We start from the raw sequence: 19,058 nt of genomic DNA on the forward strand, positions 1-19,058 counted from the left end.
AACTAGGACAAAGAGCTCTATGATTGTCTTGAGAGGCTTTTCCAATATTCCAACAGGCAAGATATATTTTAATGAAGCTGCCAAAGACAAAACTGTAGAAGGCTTTGGAGAGAGATGGCTATTCGAAAAACAATAAAAGCAAAGCTTGGTATTTTCGTTTCCATTTAATCTTTAACGTGATAGATATTTAACCTTCAGCATCTTTAAATTCTTATGTTTTTACAAGTTTTAGCGTTTTACTGGATATTTTCAAATTAACTAGTAAAATATCTAATTTCAGATGAACGGTCAAAAGCGTTCAAGAATGAAACTTCGAAATTTAAACGATTCACCTTACAATACAAATTCTGAACCTAACTTGCAGTGCACTAAGCTATGAACGCAAGAGGAGCATATTTAAGCGTGTGAATTGGTACTTACTAGTTATTAGTTGGTAATTTGAAATTTTTTTCATATCATTCTATTTCCGTCAATTATAAACATTCATTTATTACCGTTAAATCTTGCAAAACCACAATAAAAAGAGAAAAATATAGAAAGAGTGAAATTAAGCGACAAAATATTTGTCAAGTACAACCAAAGACAGAGAGCACTAGCTGAACAGCAAGAACACGAATCCAGTCTCATAGACATCGATGAATAAAAATAAAATAGTGGCGATAGCGTGGCGATAGCATGTGGTGTTCGATTTTTCTAAGTATCTTATTGGACTATTTGATGTGTTTTTCATCTTCAGTCATCTCCTCTGTCCCCTCCACTTCTTGATAAAGTTGTGTTACCATTAGGAAAAAGCAAAGATCAAGTCTTGAAGGGAGATCATTTGACTAAAAGTTAGAGGGCAATGTTGCTGCAAGCAATCCAAAATACTAAATCGCAATTAGAAAGAAGAAATATAGAATTGAACCCAAAAGAAGTAGAGACTGGCTCCAAGGAAACAGACGAGGAAAACATCTGTTGAGTTGGGAGATAACACTGGTAATGACGAAAATGCATTAAAGCTAGAATATTGGAGAATTTCATTATGACAAAGAGAAGTTTGTTAAAATGTAGCAAGAATCTTTCAAATTTTTTAATCATAGCAAGGATCCTTTAATTACATTTCATTCATGGACTTAAAAGTTTAATGATGGATGGACTAGGGATGGCTGGTTGGCCTAGCCGTAGCTTATTTTACTTGAATTTAGTATTCAAATGTTTTATTATAAGATGTTTTCATCACTTGGTTAATTGATTTCAAATGCTTTTTATTACCTTTTTAATTTGAACGGCTCTTCAATTTTTTATTATTTAATGGAGACTTATTTTTATCATTCAATAATTTAATGGGGCCAGCCATGCTGTACGGCTCAGAATGTTGGGCCACCAAGAAGCAGCATGTGTATAAGATGAGTGTAGCGGAGATGCGAATGCTTAGATGGATGTGCGGCCACACAAGGCCAGATAGAATTAAAAATGAAGACATTCGTAAAAAGGTGGGAGTGGCTCCAATTGAGGAGAAGATGAGAGAGCATCACTTAAGATGGTTTGGACATATCCAACGTAGGCCTTTGGATGCTCCGGTGAGAAGAGGCGACTCGTGCCAAATTGATGGAGTATAAAAAGGTAGGGGCAGACCAAAAACAACTTGGGTAGAAACATTGAGGAAAGACTTGATAGCTAGGAACATAACAGAGAACATGACCTTGGATAGGATAGAATGGAAGAAAATGATCCATGTAGAAGAACCCAACTAGAACTAGGATTATAGCCGAGTAGATTCCTTTTACCTTCTTCATGAATTTTTTCTAAAGGATTCATTTAGCCGACCCCAACTAGTTTGGGACAAAGGCTTTGTTGAGTTGACTTGAGTTGAGTTGAGAATAATTTCTTGGATCTTTTTTTTTTTTGAATGATAAGTATAATATATTAAAAGGGCCAAGGGCCCGAAAGAATGTACAAGAGGGTAATACAACTCAGAAAAACAGGAAATCAAGGAGGGAGGAAATCAAATCTCTGTACACTATCCCTAGAAACCCCCTCCTTGGCTAGTTAACATGGATCTTTCTTGGATCTTTCTTGGATCTTTGAGTATTCACTTCTCATCTATCAATGTAAACAAGTAGCAATTTCAACAAATTTCAATTTATTTCATTGGAATAAAATAATCCATAAAGTTTCTACTCTAGAGAGATACATACAAATATTTAAACCATAGAAAACTAGAAGAAAGAAAAGAACAATTTGCCCAAAAATAAAAATAAGCATCAACTAGGTGAGCATCTAGTGTCCCATGCACCCTAGGCACCAAACTCTTAGAATTCGCCTAACACCTCTATAAACGTCCCAATCTTCATCGTATTGTTTTGAATTCTATACAAAATGTCCAACTCAATTATCTTTAGAACTCAATTGCCAGCAACATTAACAAATCAATAGTCTATCTCTACCCTAAACCAATTTTTAAGCAGATCTAACAACAAACCTCATTAATTAACCAATCTTGACACACCATATTCATGGGCTCTGCTTGTTAACATGGTTGGTGCTGTCAGTGGCCCACTCTTGACTATCTGACATGTGAAAGATGGGCCCACGAACTGCACCAACCATGTCAACAAGCTCGAGGGCATCATAGTTGGCACATCGGGATAGCATTATAATTGGGATCATCCTAGGGCTCATCTTCTAATTTTTAAATGTCTTTTAAGTATCTTTTAAGTCCCTTAAGTATCTTTCTTTTCTTATATATACACAGCCTCGGGACACTTTTCTTGGATGCTATGTGTTAGAATAAGCCTATATGCCTATGGGCATTTTAGTCATTGTAGTTATTGTACAGCTTTTATTATATTAATAAAAGGGTGAGGGGGAGATATCCAACTCACACACTTTCTCTAATCTCTTTTGCAACATGGTATCAGAGCCCTAGGGTTTCTGATCCCTAAGGAAACCTTTACCCTCCATCTTCTCCATCAACCCTAACCCTAACCCTAAACCCTCCCCCTTCTCCCTCTCTCTCACCTAACCCTAACCCTAATCCGCTACAGTGCCGCTACTTCTCCTCTCTTTGAAACCCTAATCTATTATACCCTCTAAAACCCTCTTTTACACCCAAATCTATTTTCTAGTCTTGCATTTCATTGTTTTTCTTTGCTCAATGTGCTGATCTTCTTTAATCCTCTTCTCCATTTCTCTTTCGGCATCTTCCTGGTTCTTTATCGGTTTCTCTATACTCAGTCCTGCACCTTTGACATCGTCATATGACTCTTTCTATTGATTAGTTGGTTCTGCCTATCTTTCTCTCCTTTCTATTTGTTGTTGCCGTTGGTAGTGGTTTCTTTGTTCGTCTCTATTCGTTGTCGTTATGGATCCTCCCGTCATTGTTGATCCCTCCATTGGCATGACCACTGACGTCAGTGCCTCTACCACAACCTCAGCCCCTTCTTCTTCTTCTTCTTCTTCTTCTTCTTCTTCTTCTTCTTCTTCTCACTTGGCACCTGTAGAAAATTCTTACCCACAGTTGAATATTGCCAAGTTTGATGGAACCAACTATTTGCCGTGGAAGGTTGCGATTAAGACTTACCTACTTGGGCAAGGCAAAGTCCGTTTCCTTCGTGAGGATCCTCCTTCGCCTAAGGATCCTACGTATACTCGCTGACAGCAGGAAGATGCATTGATACGGAGTCTTCTATGGCAGAGTATGACTCCTGATATTTATTCTACTCTGATTCTTCTTCCGACTGCGAAGGAGATCTGGGATCATACTACACGTATTCTGGGGTTGAGAACATCACTCGTATATGTTCTACTTACTCTGAGTGGATACAGCTCCATCGTGACGACATGTCTCTTGAAACTCATTACGGGAAGTTCATCCCTTTATGTCAGCAGCTTGATGTCTTTCTGCCACTCACTTCTGATATTAATGTTCTCCGGCGTCAACGGGAACAGATTCGAATGGTGCACTATCTTGAGAGCCTAGGCCCAGAGTTTACCCATCTGCGCCATCAGATTCTTGGTTCTGGGAACATTCATTCGTTGCGCGAGACTTACTTCCGAGCTCAGCAGTGCGTTAGCGAGACTCCCTCCCACCCTACTTCTGACCGTTTGGCTCTTGCAGCAAATGGTGGTGGTGGTGGTACTCGTCCTTCTCGGGGTGGTGGTTCTTTTTCACGAGCTCGTGGCCGCGGTGGCCGTGGTGGTGGTCATGTTGGGAGTGGGTGTGGCCGTCCTTATTGCACCCACTGCCAGCGCGATGGCCACGTCATTGAGACTTGTTACACATTGCACCCCGAGCTCAGGCCGCTTCGATCAGCTCACCTCAGCAATTCTGTCCCATCTGACTCAGTCGTCTCTGCCCCTGCCTTGCCACCTGCTGATGACTCATTCTCCTTTACGCGGGCAGACTATGAGGAGCTCCAGCGCCTTCGACAGAGTGCTTCACAGGCCACTGCGGGCTTTGCCCAGCCAGGTAGTTCACATACTACATTACTTTCTAGCTCCGGATCCTGGATCATTGACTCATGAGCCTCGAACCATATGACTGGTAACTCATCACAGCTCTCTTCTTTTCGCACTTTTCCATCTGCTTTTCAGTCCATTACTTTAGTTGATGGTTCCACTACTCCTATCACTGGTATTGGTACCACATGTCTTTCACCTAATCTTCCGCTATCTTCAGTATTGTGTATACCTAAATCTTCTTTTAGTTTATTATCTGTTAGCCAAATTACGAAAAATCTTTCTTGCTCTATCTCATTCTTTCCATCTTACTGTCTTTTTCAGGATCTTTCGACTGGGAGGACGATTGGATCAGGTCGTGAGGTGGATGGCATGTACGGTCTTGACTGTAGCCCATCTTCGTTAGCTTTACACAGTTAAGTGGATGCCTTTCAGTGGCACTGTCGACTGGGTCACCCATCACTTCAGCGCCTCCGGGCGACATCGTTAGTTCCCTCTTCTATCTCTCCATTTCATTGTCAATCTTGTGAACTGGGGAAGCATCATAGAGTGTCTTTACCTTCTCGAGTTGTCACTAGAGTAGATAGTTATTTCAGCTCGTTCATTGTGATGTATGGGGACCTTCTAAGGTCGCGTCGAATAATGGATTTTAGTATTTTGTTGTTTTTATTGATGATTACTCTAGAATGACTTGGCTGTATCTATTGAAAGACCGCTCCCAGGTCCTCTCTGCATTTTAAAATTTTCATAACGAAATAAAAAACCACTTTAGTTGCAGTCTTAAATGCCTACGTATTGATAATGCACGTGAGTTTTTTCTGGTACTGGTGGCTTACAGGATTATCTCTCCTCTCATGGCATTATCCATCAATCCTCTTGTGCATACACCTCGCAGCAAAATGGTGTCGCCGAAAGAGAACTGCGCTATCTACTTGAGGTGGCTCGCACTCTCCTATTCCAGATGCATGTTCCTAAAACCTACTGGTCTGACGCCATTCTCACTGCTTGTTTCCTCTCCAATCGTCTTCCATCTTCGGTGCTTCATGGGGATTCTCCATTTCACATCGTTTATCCACATCAGAATTCATTCCCTCTTACGCCCCGTGTCTTTGGCTACGTTTGTTTTGTCCATCATTTGGAACCTGGCCGCGACAAGCTTGACCCTCGGTCAGAACGATGTGTTTTCTGGGTTACTCTCGCACCTAGAAAGGATATCGTTGCTATAGTCCGCGTCTGCGTCGTTGGTATGTATCAGCTGATGTGACCTTTTTTGAATCAGAATCATTCTTTAGCTCTACCTCCGTTCCTCATGTTGTCAGAACGGAACCTGATGTGGCCATTTTTCTTCCTGTTCTTCCCCCTCTTCCTCCGACTTCCTTAACACCTCATCCTGCTTGCCCCACTGGACAGGTTGATTCGTGTGCTCCTAGGGTGGATCGTCCCCCTACTAAAGTCCAATATCAACGTCGTCAACAACAGGCACAACTTCCTCACACCGACAAATCGTCTTCACAGGCAGAGATCTCTTTACCCTCTCATCAGGTACCTTCATCTCCTGTAGTTGTTTCTGACTCTCCTATTGCTTCACGTACTCGTTCTCATTCTACTGCTCACCCCATTTCTACTTTTGTCTCTTATGATTGTCTGACTCTTCCTTTGAAAAGCTTTGTCTTGTCTGTGTCTTCTGATATGTTACCCCAGTCTCTGGATGAGGCTCTTCATCACCCAGGATGGCGAGCTACAATGGATCTTGAAATGGGAGCTCTGCATTTTAATCACACATGAGATCTAGTTTCTCTACCTGCTAGTGCTCGTCCTGTAGGATGTCGTTGGGTGTTCTCCATTAAATATCTACCTAATGGCACCGTTGATCGACTGAAGGCTCGTCTAGTGGCCAAGGGCTACACTCGGATAATCGGTGTCGACTATCATGAGACGTTTTCCCCCATGGCGAAGATTCCTTCCGTTCGGGTTCTCCTCTCCCTTACAGTCAATAATGGATGGCATCTTCACCAGTTAGATGTGAAAAACGCTTTTCTGCATGGCGACCTCCTTGAAGAGGTGTATATGGAGCAACCACCAGGTTATGTTGCTCAGGGGAGTTGTCCTCATCAGTCTGTCGCCTCAGAAAAGCAATTTATGGGTTGAAGCAATCGTCGCGTACATGGTTTGGCAAATTTAGCGAGGCATTTATGAGGTTTGGCCTCAAGCAGTGTGGTGTGGATTACTCAGTATTCAGTCATCAGTCCTCAGTCCTCAGCAGGATGCATTATGTTAATTGTATATGTCGATGACATCATTATTACAGGGAGTGACTCGGGGAATTCGAAAACTGAAAGCCTTCCTACAAAAAGAGTTCGCGACAAAGGACTTGGGACGTCTCAGATATTTTCTTGGGATAGAGGTTGCATATTCTTCTAGTGGTTTGTCTCTATCACAGAGGAAGTACGTTCTGGATTTGTTAGAAGAGATAGGAAATCTTGGTGTGAAACCTGTAGTTGCACCCATGGATCCAAATGTGAAGCTGGTTCCAGAAGAGGGTGAGTTGTTGAAAGATCATGGTAGGTATAGAAGACTTGTGGGCAAACTTATATACCTAACGGTTACTCGCCCTGATATAACCTATGCCGATGGGGTGGTTAGCGAGTACATGACCTCTCCTCGTACTTCGCATTGGAATGCAGTGGTTCAAATACTCAAATATCTGAAAGGTGCATCAGGAAAGGGATTATTATTCAAAAGACATGGTCATACACGAAGTGAGGGCTTCTCAGATGCTTATTGGGCTGGATCCCCTGCTAATAGGAGATCGACTACCGGGTATTGTACCTTTGTTGGAGGTAACCTAGTTTCATGGAAAAGTAAGAAACAGGATGTCATTGCAAAATCAAGTGCAGAGGCAGAATACAGAGCCATGGCGCATACTACGACTGAGATTATTTGGTTGAGATCACTCCTAGCTGAGATTGGTATTGTGTTTCCTTCGCTGTCACAGTTGTATTGTGACAACAGAGCAGTTATCTATATTGCGACGAATCCAGTCTTTCATGAGAGAACAAAGCATATTGAAGTTGATTGTCATTTCATTCGTCAGAGAATCCAGAAAGGGGAGATACGCGCTGTATTTACTCGTTCTAAAGAACAGTTGGCTGACATGTTTGCCAAACCATTAAATAAATCAAAACTGAGTGACAAATGTAACAAGCTAGGAATGTACAATTTATACATTCCAGCTTGAGGGGGAGTGTTAGAATAAGCCTATATGCCTTTGGGCATTTTAGTCATTGTAGTTATTGTACAACTTTTATTATATTAATAAAAGGGTGAGGGGGAGATACCCAACTCACACACTTTCTCTCTAATCTCTTTTGCAACACTATGCAATGATAATAGAATGAATAAAGATTTGACCTTCATATCAAGTTAGTTTTCTATCCCTAAACTCCTCTTTTACTTTCTTGTTTTCCCTTCTCTCTTTCATTACTCTCTCTCTCTCTCTTTTCCCTTCTTTTCCCCTTTCCTTCTTCACCATTTTTGGTTGGTTCAAAAACACATTTCGTTGGTTGGGTTAAAAAACCAATTCCCTTTCTACGCCTATCCCCTTATTTCTTGATCTAGATCTCCTTCTTGATCTTGATCTCTTTCTAGATATTGATCTTTCATGATCTTGATCTTGATCATGATTATCTATTCTTTCTCTCTCTTTCTCCTGGCTATCATGAATTCATATCAGCATTTCTCTAATGATCCAACTCAAAAAGGAAAAATTATTTTTTTCGTGTGTTGAAAATAAATGAGTAAATGATGGACAACGACAACAAGATAAATTGTTTTTGCCTTTTCTGCTTTTTCTGGTGGGTGGGTGGGTGGGTGTGTGCGTGCCTTTTTTGCCTTCTCGTGTGTTGCTTTTCTCTAGTTCCCATGGTACCATTCATAAAAAAAAAAAATTCTTTTTCTCTAATTCGATGACTGAAATGATTGCACAAAAAAAACAAGTAAAAAGGAATAGAACCCCAAAAATAAAGCAAAAAAGGGCTCAACAAAACCAAGGAAACATTAAAAGAAAAACATCCCAAAGTACAACAGACTCTCGGGAAATGACGTTGCGCGAAGGTTGCCTGCCTTCGTTTTTGCCAATTGGAGAGTATGCTAGAAGGAGATTGGATGGCCCTCAATGTGATCTAGAACCTCAAATGTGTGCGCAAACCCCCAAAGATATGTCTTTGATTGTATTCACCTAAAAACCTTAGTCGCCTTCGACAATCGCAAGATCTGAATTATCCGTCAAAAGCATCACTTTGCACCTCAAAGCCAACACTTCAGCCTCCAAGGAGTTTGGAATATCCCCAAGGCCCGAGTACGCAAATATGACCAGCACATCGTGGTTCCTAACGATCCCTACCAACTCCAACCACTTAAATCGGACCTGTGTTGTTGATGTGTAATAAACTTGCTCATGACTTCCACGGTACTTACCACTTAAAAAAGGGTAACAATGATCATTAATGCCCCAAAAGTAAAGAATGCCAATAATATATGATTTGTGGACACGGACACGAGTGTCGTGTGTCGACATGGACACGGAATGTCGGACACGGTAAACTTCCAATATTTAGAAATGGGGACATGGCTAAAATAGAAAGTATATACATAATCATAGTTTGTGCACATGGATTCTTGTGTCGAGTTTCGACATGGATACGAGGTGTGTGACATGGCAACCCCTAAAAATCTAGAAAAGGTGGCTAACTCAAACAAGTACATACTGTTAACTTACCAACTTCTCCAAAAGCTTAAGCTGTTGGAGAAGGGCAGTATTTAATCTTTTATACTTTAACACTCCTCCTCACGTGTGGCCCACTTGGCAAACACGTGGCACATGTGGTCCCACCTTGGGCCAACCATTGCATGTGGATTTTTTATTTTTTTTTTGACATCGGGGAGGTTTGAACTCAAGACCCTTGACTCTGATACCATGTTAACTTACCAACTTCTCCAAAAGCTTAAGCTATTGGAGAAGGGCAGTATTTAATCTTTTATACTTTAACACATACATATAAAATTTCTAATTATTATAATAATTTTCAACAATATAAATACAGTATTCGTTTAACAAACTAATAAACCATAGAATTAATCAACTATAATCTAAAACAAGCATGAGATTATCATATAACAACACATTCATCAATTTAATTTAGTTCTCTTCTGTCTCCAATATGCGAGAAAGGGAAACTAATTGGATACAATGAATATAATATTGGAATAAGAGTTTGTTTAGGGTTTTAGATTTGGGGAGGAGATATGACAACAAATATTAGTTAAAGAAGAGTTTATAATAAAAGAAATAATAAAGACGTAGAGAAAGTATCCAATAATAAAATAGAATGTCACACTTCACATGGTACAAAAAAATGCCAAAGCACCCACATGAAGTCTAAAACTTCTAGCATCACATTTAAAAGTGTCGAAAGGAGTGTCGACACGTGTGGACACGCATGCCATGTCAGACACGGCACGACACGTGTGTCCGCAATAAAGTCAAAGTGTCAGCTAAATCACAGCCAATAATGGATGTCTCATTTTTTCAACCAAACAGAAATGCAATACTTTTACTGATAGGGTATGTGCAAATTTCCCACAACATAGTTTTTAGTATGCATCTGAAAGAAAATTCAACAACACAACATTGCAATAATGTATTTCATGTCCAGATTGAATCCAAAAGGCAGAAAAGAAGCAAATGGGAAAGGACCAGCAACAGGTCCCAAAAGGGGTTCGAATGGTGACATCATAACTTCAATTTGAGCTAGAGATTGGCAGGATGGGCCCCCCCGGTTTATTACATTTTTGGTGTTTTTAACAGGTTTGGGGTTAAATTTAAGTAGAGCTTTCGATGGGACTTATCAAGGAAAACCATGAGTGGTGTTTGCAGTTCAGTGTGTTGCTATATTTTGTTCACCATTTCTATCAAATTTTCTAATGTATAATCTCTCTTAAGCCACTTTCTCTTGATCTCTATTCATTTACTTCTTCAATTCTATTTGTTGTCGTTATTTTTTCTTTCTTTTAGACTGTTTCAAGTTTCCACTGTTGAATCTGACTCTCTTCAATCGGATGTCACAACCATGGTTTTAAATTTCGGCCGAAATTTCAGTTGAGACTGACACCAAAATTTGGCGAAACCCGAAATTTTGGATTTTACCAAATTTCGGTTCGGACATTTAGGCCGAAATTTCAAGAAATTGAATATATATATATATATATATATATATATATATATATATATATATATATATATATATATATATATAGAGAGAGAGAGAGAGAGAGAGAGAATCATTACCGGATTTCGGCCGAAATTTGTACCGAAACCAAAATTTAAAACCATGGTCTCAAAATGCACCACATCTTCAGAAATTATGTTATTGAGAATTCAATAACCTATATTACTATACAGTTGCATCCAGTATTTTTGCCAAATTCAAAAAAATTTAAAAACAAAAAAAATAGAAACAGGAACAATTTAGATAGATGAAATTACAAATACAATTATTTTGTTTCACTAAGACTTTACAAGTAATGAGGAATGGGATAAGGCTGCAACAACTGTGTTATCAAGAACTTCTTTAAATTCCACAGGAACCTGCAAAAGATTGAACCAAAATATTTCCATAAGAACAAGCCATTCTAAAACAACTATGAGATAGCTACAAATTTCAAAAATAGAAACATACTCTGATCGGCTATTAATCCCCTACTATGATGGCCAAGTTGGCAAAAATAATTCATGGATTTTGTATTAGTCTTTTTCTGATTAAATTTCTGTTACTGTTAAAAAAACTTTAAAAAATCATGGATTTCAATAACATGAAAACCAAACATGCAACAAGTTTTATGCTTACCGCTTGCATTTTATGGTGGCTCTCCAAGAGTTGGTTTGTTACTTTAGTCAATCAATGTATCAAATCCAAAAGAACTACTCTATCTTGGATTCCTAACAGTACTTCATAGCTCCCAAAATAATCCGGAAATTCAAGTTACATTTTCAGCAATTTGTAAGATTCAGATTCTACATTTTTTTTTAAAAACATTTTGGCTTATTACACTAAACTGATATCAACTATCAAGACATAAGATAACCATTATTTCATTTTCACAAAAGATATAATAAATCATATCCGTCAAAAGTTAATGGGTATCACAGCTAAAATAAAATTAAGCAAGTTAAGGATAATATAACAAAGTACATTGCCTCATAATAGATGAAAAGTAGGTAAAGAATGATGAACAGCTGAATGAAATCAACACTAATTTCCTTATAGGAAATAGCATTTAAAGTGTCAAGTAAATATATACAGAATCAATCAAAGAAAATACTTTATGAATGACAAACAAAACTACTTCCCAAATCCCATCAAATTTACCAGTCCAATGACAAACAAAACAAAGTACTATTGGTCCTTGTTATCTCTCTTTTCATCTTGCTGTTGTGTCTTCCTTGTGCTTTTGTATCCCTATTCCTTATGCTTTGTATTTGACCATCTCGGTCCTTTTATTTGAATGAAATTTCAACCATTCAAAAAACAGCATACATTTACTATTGTAACCAATTTTTTTTTTTGAATGGTATTTCAACCAATATTATTGCAAGTTGTAAATGGAAAATTATATATCCAACCCCTTTGTTATTTCCATCACCTGTTTTTCATGTATTTATGAGCTTCGCAATCGGTTACCAATTTCAACAAAAATAGAAAGGATATCTTTCCCTCCCCCCTTCACCCCAAACGAGGGAGATGTCCCTGCACCAATTTCTCAACTTGGGCAACATTTGCCTCAATTTTGTAGAGGTTCTTGCCGCCACAAAGACGGCTGCAAGTTTCAGCCAGAACACATTAGAGTGTTGGCTCCACCTGGCTCGCTTATGTATCGTACCATCTATGGACGGATGGCATGGAAAGAGGAAGGTCATTTTTGCATGCTTAACCCTCGTCAGATTTACGTCTCACCTTCACAAACCCTTGCAAATGTCATCTGCTAATGTTGTTGCAGTGTTGTGTCCCCTCCATCGACCTCCAACAACATTCATGTCCTGTGCAAAGCTGTTGCTATGGCTTCTCACGCCCCTTCATTGACGTCTACTACCATAGTCTCTCGCATTTATCCTCCCCTCTTTGTCATTTCCAGGATTTTGTAGGGATTCTTATTGCCCCAGCGACAGCTGCAAGTTTCATCCAGAACACATTATTCTTGGCTCCATTTGACAAGCTGCCGTATTGGACCATCCAAGGATGCGCGGTATGTAAAGGGGAAGATCATGTTTTCATGTGCAACCCTCATTAGCTTCATCATATATATGTCATCACTTAATCTTTTCAAAAAATAAAATGTCATCACTTAATGAATATTACAAGCCATTGGGGGCATCCAATGATGGAACCTATCACATAAACACAAAACTAACTCATTCTAATGAATATAAAAACATGAAGTGCAGTGCGCCGTATCTAACTTTGTATCTTCAACAGACCCTCAAGCTGGTGTATAGATGTCAATCATGCCCAGCTTGGAACAAATTACTTCCAAATTGGCTGCGTGTAAGATCCTTTATAAATATGTCTGTTAGTTGAACTTTGGACTTCACATACGATGTATTAATCACTTTATTAATGACCTCCTCACAAACAAAATGACAATCCACTTTAATGTGTTGGGTCCTTTCATGAAACAAAGGATTGTTGGTAATATAAATTGCAGCTTGATAGTCTACATCTTTATAGGTTGAGAAACCCTGAATCACAGTACTACCATTCGAGTCTCTATCCATACTAATATATAGGCTGGGTGAGCTATTACTTGATACTTTGCTCATGTCCTACGGTGATTCTTCCCAACCGGCATCTAAAAAACTCTCCACACTTATATGGTTCTTTTTCTCAAAGACGAGTGACTTTCTTGGGGCTCCCTTAATGTATCTGAGAATAAATCAAACAGCTTCCCAATGATCCAAGGCGGCACCTCACAAATACTAGTTTACAAAACTTACAGGGAAGGAGATGTCCAGGCATGTGATAAAGAGGTAGATAAGCTTTCCCATCAGGCGAAGATACCTACGGGAATCTTCAAATAACTCCCCAATGATCCTTGGGCAACTTCATATTGGAAACCATCAATAGGCTTCACTCCCAACATTAATGTTTCTGCCAAAAGATCAATGACATATTTCCTTTGAGACAGACTAATACCAAATCCGGGCCCTGCTAACTTCAATCACAAGGAAATAGCATAGTTAACCCAAATCCTTAGTACGTGCATGTTCTTGCAAATATTTCTTAACATCAATCTTTCTTTGATCATTCACAATAATTACAATATCATCCACATATATTGTGAAAATCACAACTTGACTGTCTTGTCTCCGTACGAATACAAAATGATCTACAGTCTACACAACTATGGAGAAAGTCAAACTTGATAATGATAAAGCTGCATTTGTCGAACCATGCCCGAGGAGACTGCTTCGATCCATAGATTTCCTTTCCTAGTTTGCAGGCTTTGACTGAATCCACCTAAGCAACATACCCATAAGGTTGCTCCATATAAACCTCCTCATGTAGATGCCATGTAGAAATGCATTTTGACATCTAATTGCCACAACCAGTCGAGATTGGAGGTATAACGAAATAACCACCCAAGCCAATTTTATTTTTGCAACAGGTGCAACAGTTTCCTACTCGTCGATGCTGAATGCCTGGGATACCATTGCAACAAGTGCAAAAGTATCCTAGTCGTCAATGCCAAATGCTTGGGGATACCATTTTGCAACCAGTCAGACAGTCAAGCGTTCAACGATATTGTTGAATAGATACTTCACCGTATAACAACACCGACACCCACCCGCATGTTTCCCTGCAGGTAATTCAAACAACTCACAAGTTCGATTGTTTTTATGGACTCATCTCATCATCCATTGCCATCTGCCATCCATAATGAGACATGATGCTGGGAAAGTACGCGGTATAACAGTAGAGAAATGTTTATGAAAGGCTTTTCTTATGGTTTATGCATAGTGTTCATCTTCAACACTCTCGTCTTTCAAGCTGTCCACATGCTTTTGATGTTTTTGTCTTAAAAGAAATGCATTTTCCCTCCATTATGTTTTGTCCACTTCATTTTGGTCAATACATATTTATCTTAAAGCATCTTGGTGAGCATTTGTCGTTCTCAAATCTCCTTCTACATGTTTTACTTCAGAGATTTTTTTGTGCTCACCTGTCCTGGGCAATTATGCAGCAGTTGAAGGAGAGATAGGGACTCCAATGGATCCATATCAGCTTTTGAAGGCTTGAATACCTCAAACTAGGTTAGGTTCGACAAAGGAGTCTTAAAGATCTCAAACGAGGTAATTAGTACAGCATTGTGTGTTTTGTTATATTTATGCTTTGGATGTTAGAACTTTAGTCCCATGCTGTCAAGAACTGTGTTTAGAGCCCTTCTTTCTACATGAAGTGATTGCATCTCCCACTGGTACTATTCAATTGTGTAGCAATAAAGCGCTTTTATATGAAAGGGCACTTACATATATATATAAGAGAAAAGTGTATCTACCCAATCGAGTAGATAAGTTGTCTACTCCGTCGGCTTAAAATACAGTGGAACTCGGATGCTTTGGATGATCCAAAGCATTCATTTGATTGGCCCTCACATGGATAGGGTGTGCCCAAAAAATCAGCTCCTTAGGATCATCCTAGCCCTTCGAACTGTGGAGGTAAAAATTGGACAGATTTGTGAAGATGTATACCCGTCCATTTTAACCACCACAAATCGAAGAGTTAGGATGATCCTATGGAACTGATTTTTTGGGCACACCCTATCTATGTGAGGGCCCATCAAATGAATGGTTTGCATCGCCCAAACAATGTGGGCCCCACTGTATTTTAAGCCGACGGAGTAGACAAGTTATCTACTCGATCGAGAAGATACACCTCTCTCTCTCTCTCTCTCTCTCTCTCTCTCTCTCTCTATATATATATATATATATATATATATATATATATATATAGAGAGAGAGAGAGAGAGAGAAGGGTTGCTGCGCTCGAGCACAGAAACAGGGGGGGGGCCATTGGGGGGGTGTTCCTAAGCATTCATTTGGAAGGCCCCATCATGGATGGGGGGCCTACCAAAAATCAGCTCCATTGGATCACCAATGGGTGTCCATTTGTGGGGCCAAAAATGGACAGATACTGTTTGTCCACAAATCTGTCCATTTTTTGCCCCACAAATGGACACCCAAAGGTGATCCAATGGAGCTGATTTTTGGTGGACACCCTACCCATGAAAGGGCTCATCAAATGAAGGCTTTGGATCCCACCCAAAATGTGGCCCCACCCTGTTTCTATGCTCGAGCGCAGCAAATGCATGCTCTATGTATATATATACAGTATATATATGAATGTGTGTATATATACAATATACACACACACACACACACACACACACACACACACATATATATATATATATATATATATATATATATATATATATATATATATATATATATATATATTGTGCCTTTAGGTTTTAGCTTCTCGTTTGGTTCTTTTCCATTATATATATATATATATATATATATATATATATATGAGCATGCATTTGCTGCGCTCGAGCACAGAAACAGGGTGGGGCCACATTTTGGGTGGGATCCAAAGCAATCATTTGATGGACCCTTTCATTGGTAGGGTGTCCACCAAAAATCAGCTCCATTGGATCACCTTAGGGTGTCCATTTGTGGGGCCAAAAATGGACAGATTTGTGGACAAACAGTATCTGTCCATTTTTGGCCCCACAAATGGACACCCATTGGTGATCCAATGGAGCTGATTTTTGGTAGGCCCCCCATCCATGATGGGGCCTTCCAAATGAATGCTTAGGAACACCCCCACCCCCCCCCCCCCCACCCCAAATGGCCCCCCCACCCCCCTGTTTCTGTGGATTTAACACATCACCCCCAAACAGGTAAATACCTCTTATGCCCTCAAATTCCAACACATCTAATTGAAAAATACCTCCAATGCCTCAAATTCCTACGACATGTCTCTCTGCTCACGTCTTCTTCTTCTCTTCTATGAAGATTTTTTCGATCTTAGTTTCCAGTTTCTTTCGTTGCTTTCGGTACCCTCTCCTCCACGCATCGGTCTCTCTCTCTCTCTCTCTCTCTCTCTCTCTCTCTCTCTCTCTCTCTCTCTCTCCAAATTTCTCTTGAAACCCTTCATGATTTCGACTCTTGCCATCATTTTCTGGCGGACATCCTCTCTTAGCTGAGATCTTCCAAGGCATTCTCTCAAGATCCATAGCAGTTGTCTTCAGTTGGAAGCAGTGACCCTTTCCTGTATTTTAACCCCAGGTTTGTTTTGCTCAAAACTCTTCTACAACATTGCTATGATTTTCTGAATTTCCTTCCTAATATTCTGTTATTTAATATCATTTGAAGAATTAGAAGAATTAGATGTTCCCTCTCCTTCTCTCCCTATACACTGAGCAGGTAGTTTCTTATTTTGTTTTTCAATTTCTTCCCATTTATTATTTCTAATGTTCAAGGGTTTTGTTGGGGGTTTTTCCCTTCCATTCTTTAGGCCCTTCTTGCTTTAGATTTTAAGTTATTTCCTTTCTCCCATTCTGAAGATTTTTTAGGTTATCATCTTCATTTTTTATTAATTCTTTCTTTGTAAATTTGGATTTTGAGAGTATCATGACTCCAAAGTGGGTGTTTTTTTTTTACTTCAAATTGGAGACTTTCCCCAACGGTAAATCCTTAATTTATTTTTACATTATAAACCCTTTTCTTTTAATTGTAGTTCTTTGTGTTATTATATTCGAAGAAAGGCTCTCTCATTCATGTCTTTGCTTCTTTGGGAGATATTTAATAAGCAGGCCAGCTGTTTGAGGAATTGCCTGATAAGAGGATGACCTCATGGACGCATTTATCACCTTATGGACTCCCTTTCTCCATGGCTGTTCCCATTTAAGCAAGCATGCAAGAGTCATTCGAACTGTTTTTGGGTCTTTAGGGGGTTATTTAGTAAGCATGCCAAGTGTTTGAGGAATTGCCTAATAAGAACATCACCTCATTGAAGCATTTATCACCTCATGGACTCCATTTCTCCATAAGCCACGTAATGGGAATCTGTGGCGTTTTTTTAGAAATGATGTTTACAATCCCATGTTTTAGTAATGGAACTCTTTTGTTTTACACTGTTCTAATTAGCTATTGGAATCCTTAAAATGCTATTAAATGTTCTTTTTTTCCCGTTCCTTCCAATTATCCCCTGCACATCATTGCCAAATTATTTGATATGTAATGTTATTATGGATACACAGTACACACTTTGTCATTTAAGTTTCAATGTCGTCCTGTAGCTTGCCTAGCATAAGTTTCAAACTTGGAATGGGAGTGTGATTCTTTATTTGGTGTGCATGTCCTTTATGCATCTCGTATTTAAATTTCTGTATTTTCTTTTGTAACAATTTCTGTTCTAAACATTGGATCTTTTTTTCCCTCAGCATGCAGTGTGGATCCTGATCTTGGGTCTTTTACTTTCATTTTTAGGAAATTCGGAATTTGCCATCTTAATGCATTTTTTGTTCCAATAATCAGTTTCAGATTCAATTAATTTGCAATAGCTAAAGTTTTGTGTACAATTCTTTGTCTCTATGTTTTGCAATGAGAATGATGCATTAATACCAATTTCAAACAATGAAGAGAGCTTCCATGTTGCTGTAGTAGAGGTAATAAATTTTTTTAATTGATCTTATTTCTCAAATACTTGCGGTTCATAGGTACTAAATTTTATGACATTCCTTTGCCATTTCTTTGGATCGCCTCTTACAGGGGAGTACCACTGGCAATAATCGTGGGACTTTCAGGTTTCTATAGACTACTAAGGAATTACCCACAATCAGTAACTGCAGGCACTTCTCATTGGCACTCCAAGTTAGAGAAGAAGATAATCTTATCTTATAGTTATGTAAATTTTATTTCAATTGTACCGTTACTAAGAGTGAACATGATTTCATTGTGGGGATGATAAATGAACCTGGAATTTATTATACGTACATTACTATTCAATTTAGGTTTTAATATGCTTAATATCCACCATTGTATCCTTATCTGTTTTGTGTTTTTGGGCTTTTGAAACTTTGTTTGAAGCCATACGTAAATCTAACACAATTTTCACTAATCAATATGTAAATTCTGTTAGATGAGCAATCTGAATCATAAATGACTTCCTTTGAGTTATTCTTTACATGTTCCAGTCTAATTCCCGCCACATGAGACTGAAAGAAGACTCGATTATTAGGGATTTTGTCCTTGGGATAGTTCAGTTCACTACTAAGATGGGATTCTTGCAAATGTCTTCTGTTTATTTTTCTTTACTTCTCATTTACCTGTATCTTTTTCTCTCAATCCACATTTCACAAATGAAAATTGGATATGCATTGAACATGATATTGGAAGCAGTCAATTGGATTTGCTTTGAAAATTCAACTCCCCTTATTGGCCTTTCTATGTAAACTGTGGAAATGAGCTTGATTGTCTGCATTGTTTACATGGA

At 38.9% G+C, this 19,058-nt stretch overlaps 1 protein-coding gene across 5 annotated transcripts in view; it reads right to left on the reverse strand.

Moving 5' to 3' along the window:
• SWEETIE (HEAT repeat-containing protein) overlaps positions 1 to 19,058 on the reverse strand; it is a 135,689-nt gene that overhangs the window by 90,087 nt on the left and 26,544 nt on the right. For all 5 annotated transcript variants that reach the window (XM_077374177.1, XM_077374174.1, XM_077374173.1 and 2 more), the window contains one exon: positions 11,018 to 11,086. In XM_077374177.1, the coding sequence (XP_077230292.1) occupies positions 11,018 to 11,086 (69 nt within the window). The remainder of the gene's footprint in view (positions 1 to 11,017; positions 11,087 to 19,058) is intronic.

This window comes from Tasmannia lanceolata, unplaced genomic scaffold (assembly GCF_043159265.1).
Source record: "Tasmannia lanceolata isolate RefF3 unplaced genomic scaffold, GAP_Taslan_0.1 ptg000044l, whole genome shotgun sequence".
NCBI lineage: Eukaryota > Viridiplantae > Streptophyta > Magnoliopsida > Canellales > Winteraceae > Tasmannia > Tasmannia lanceolata.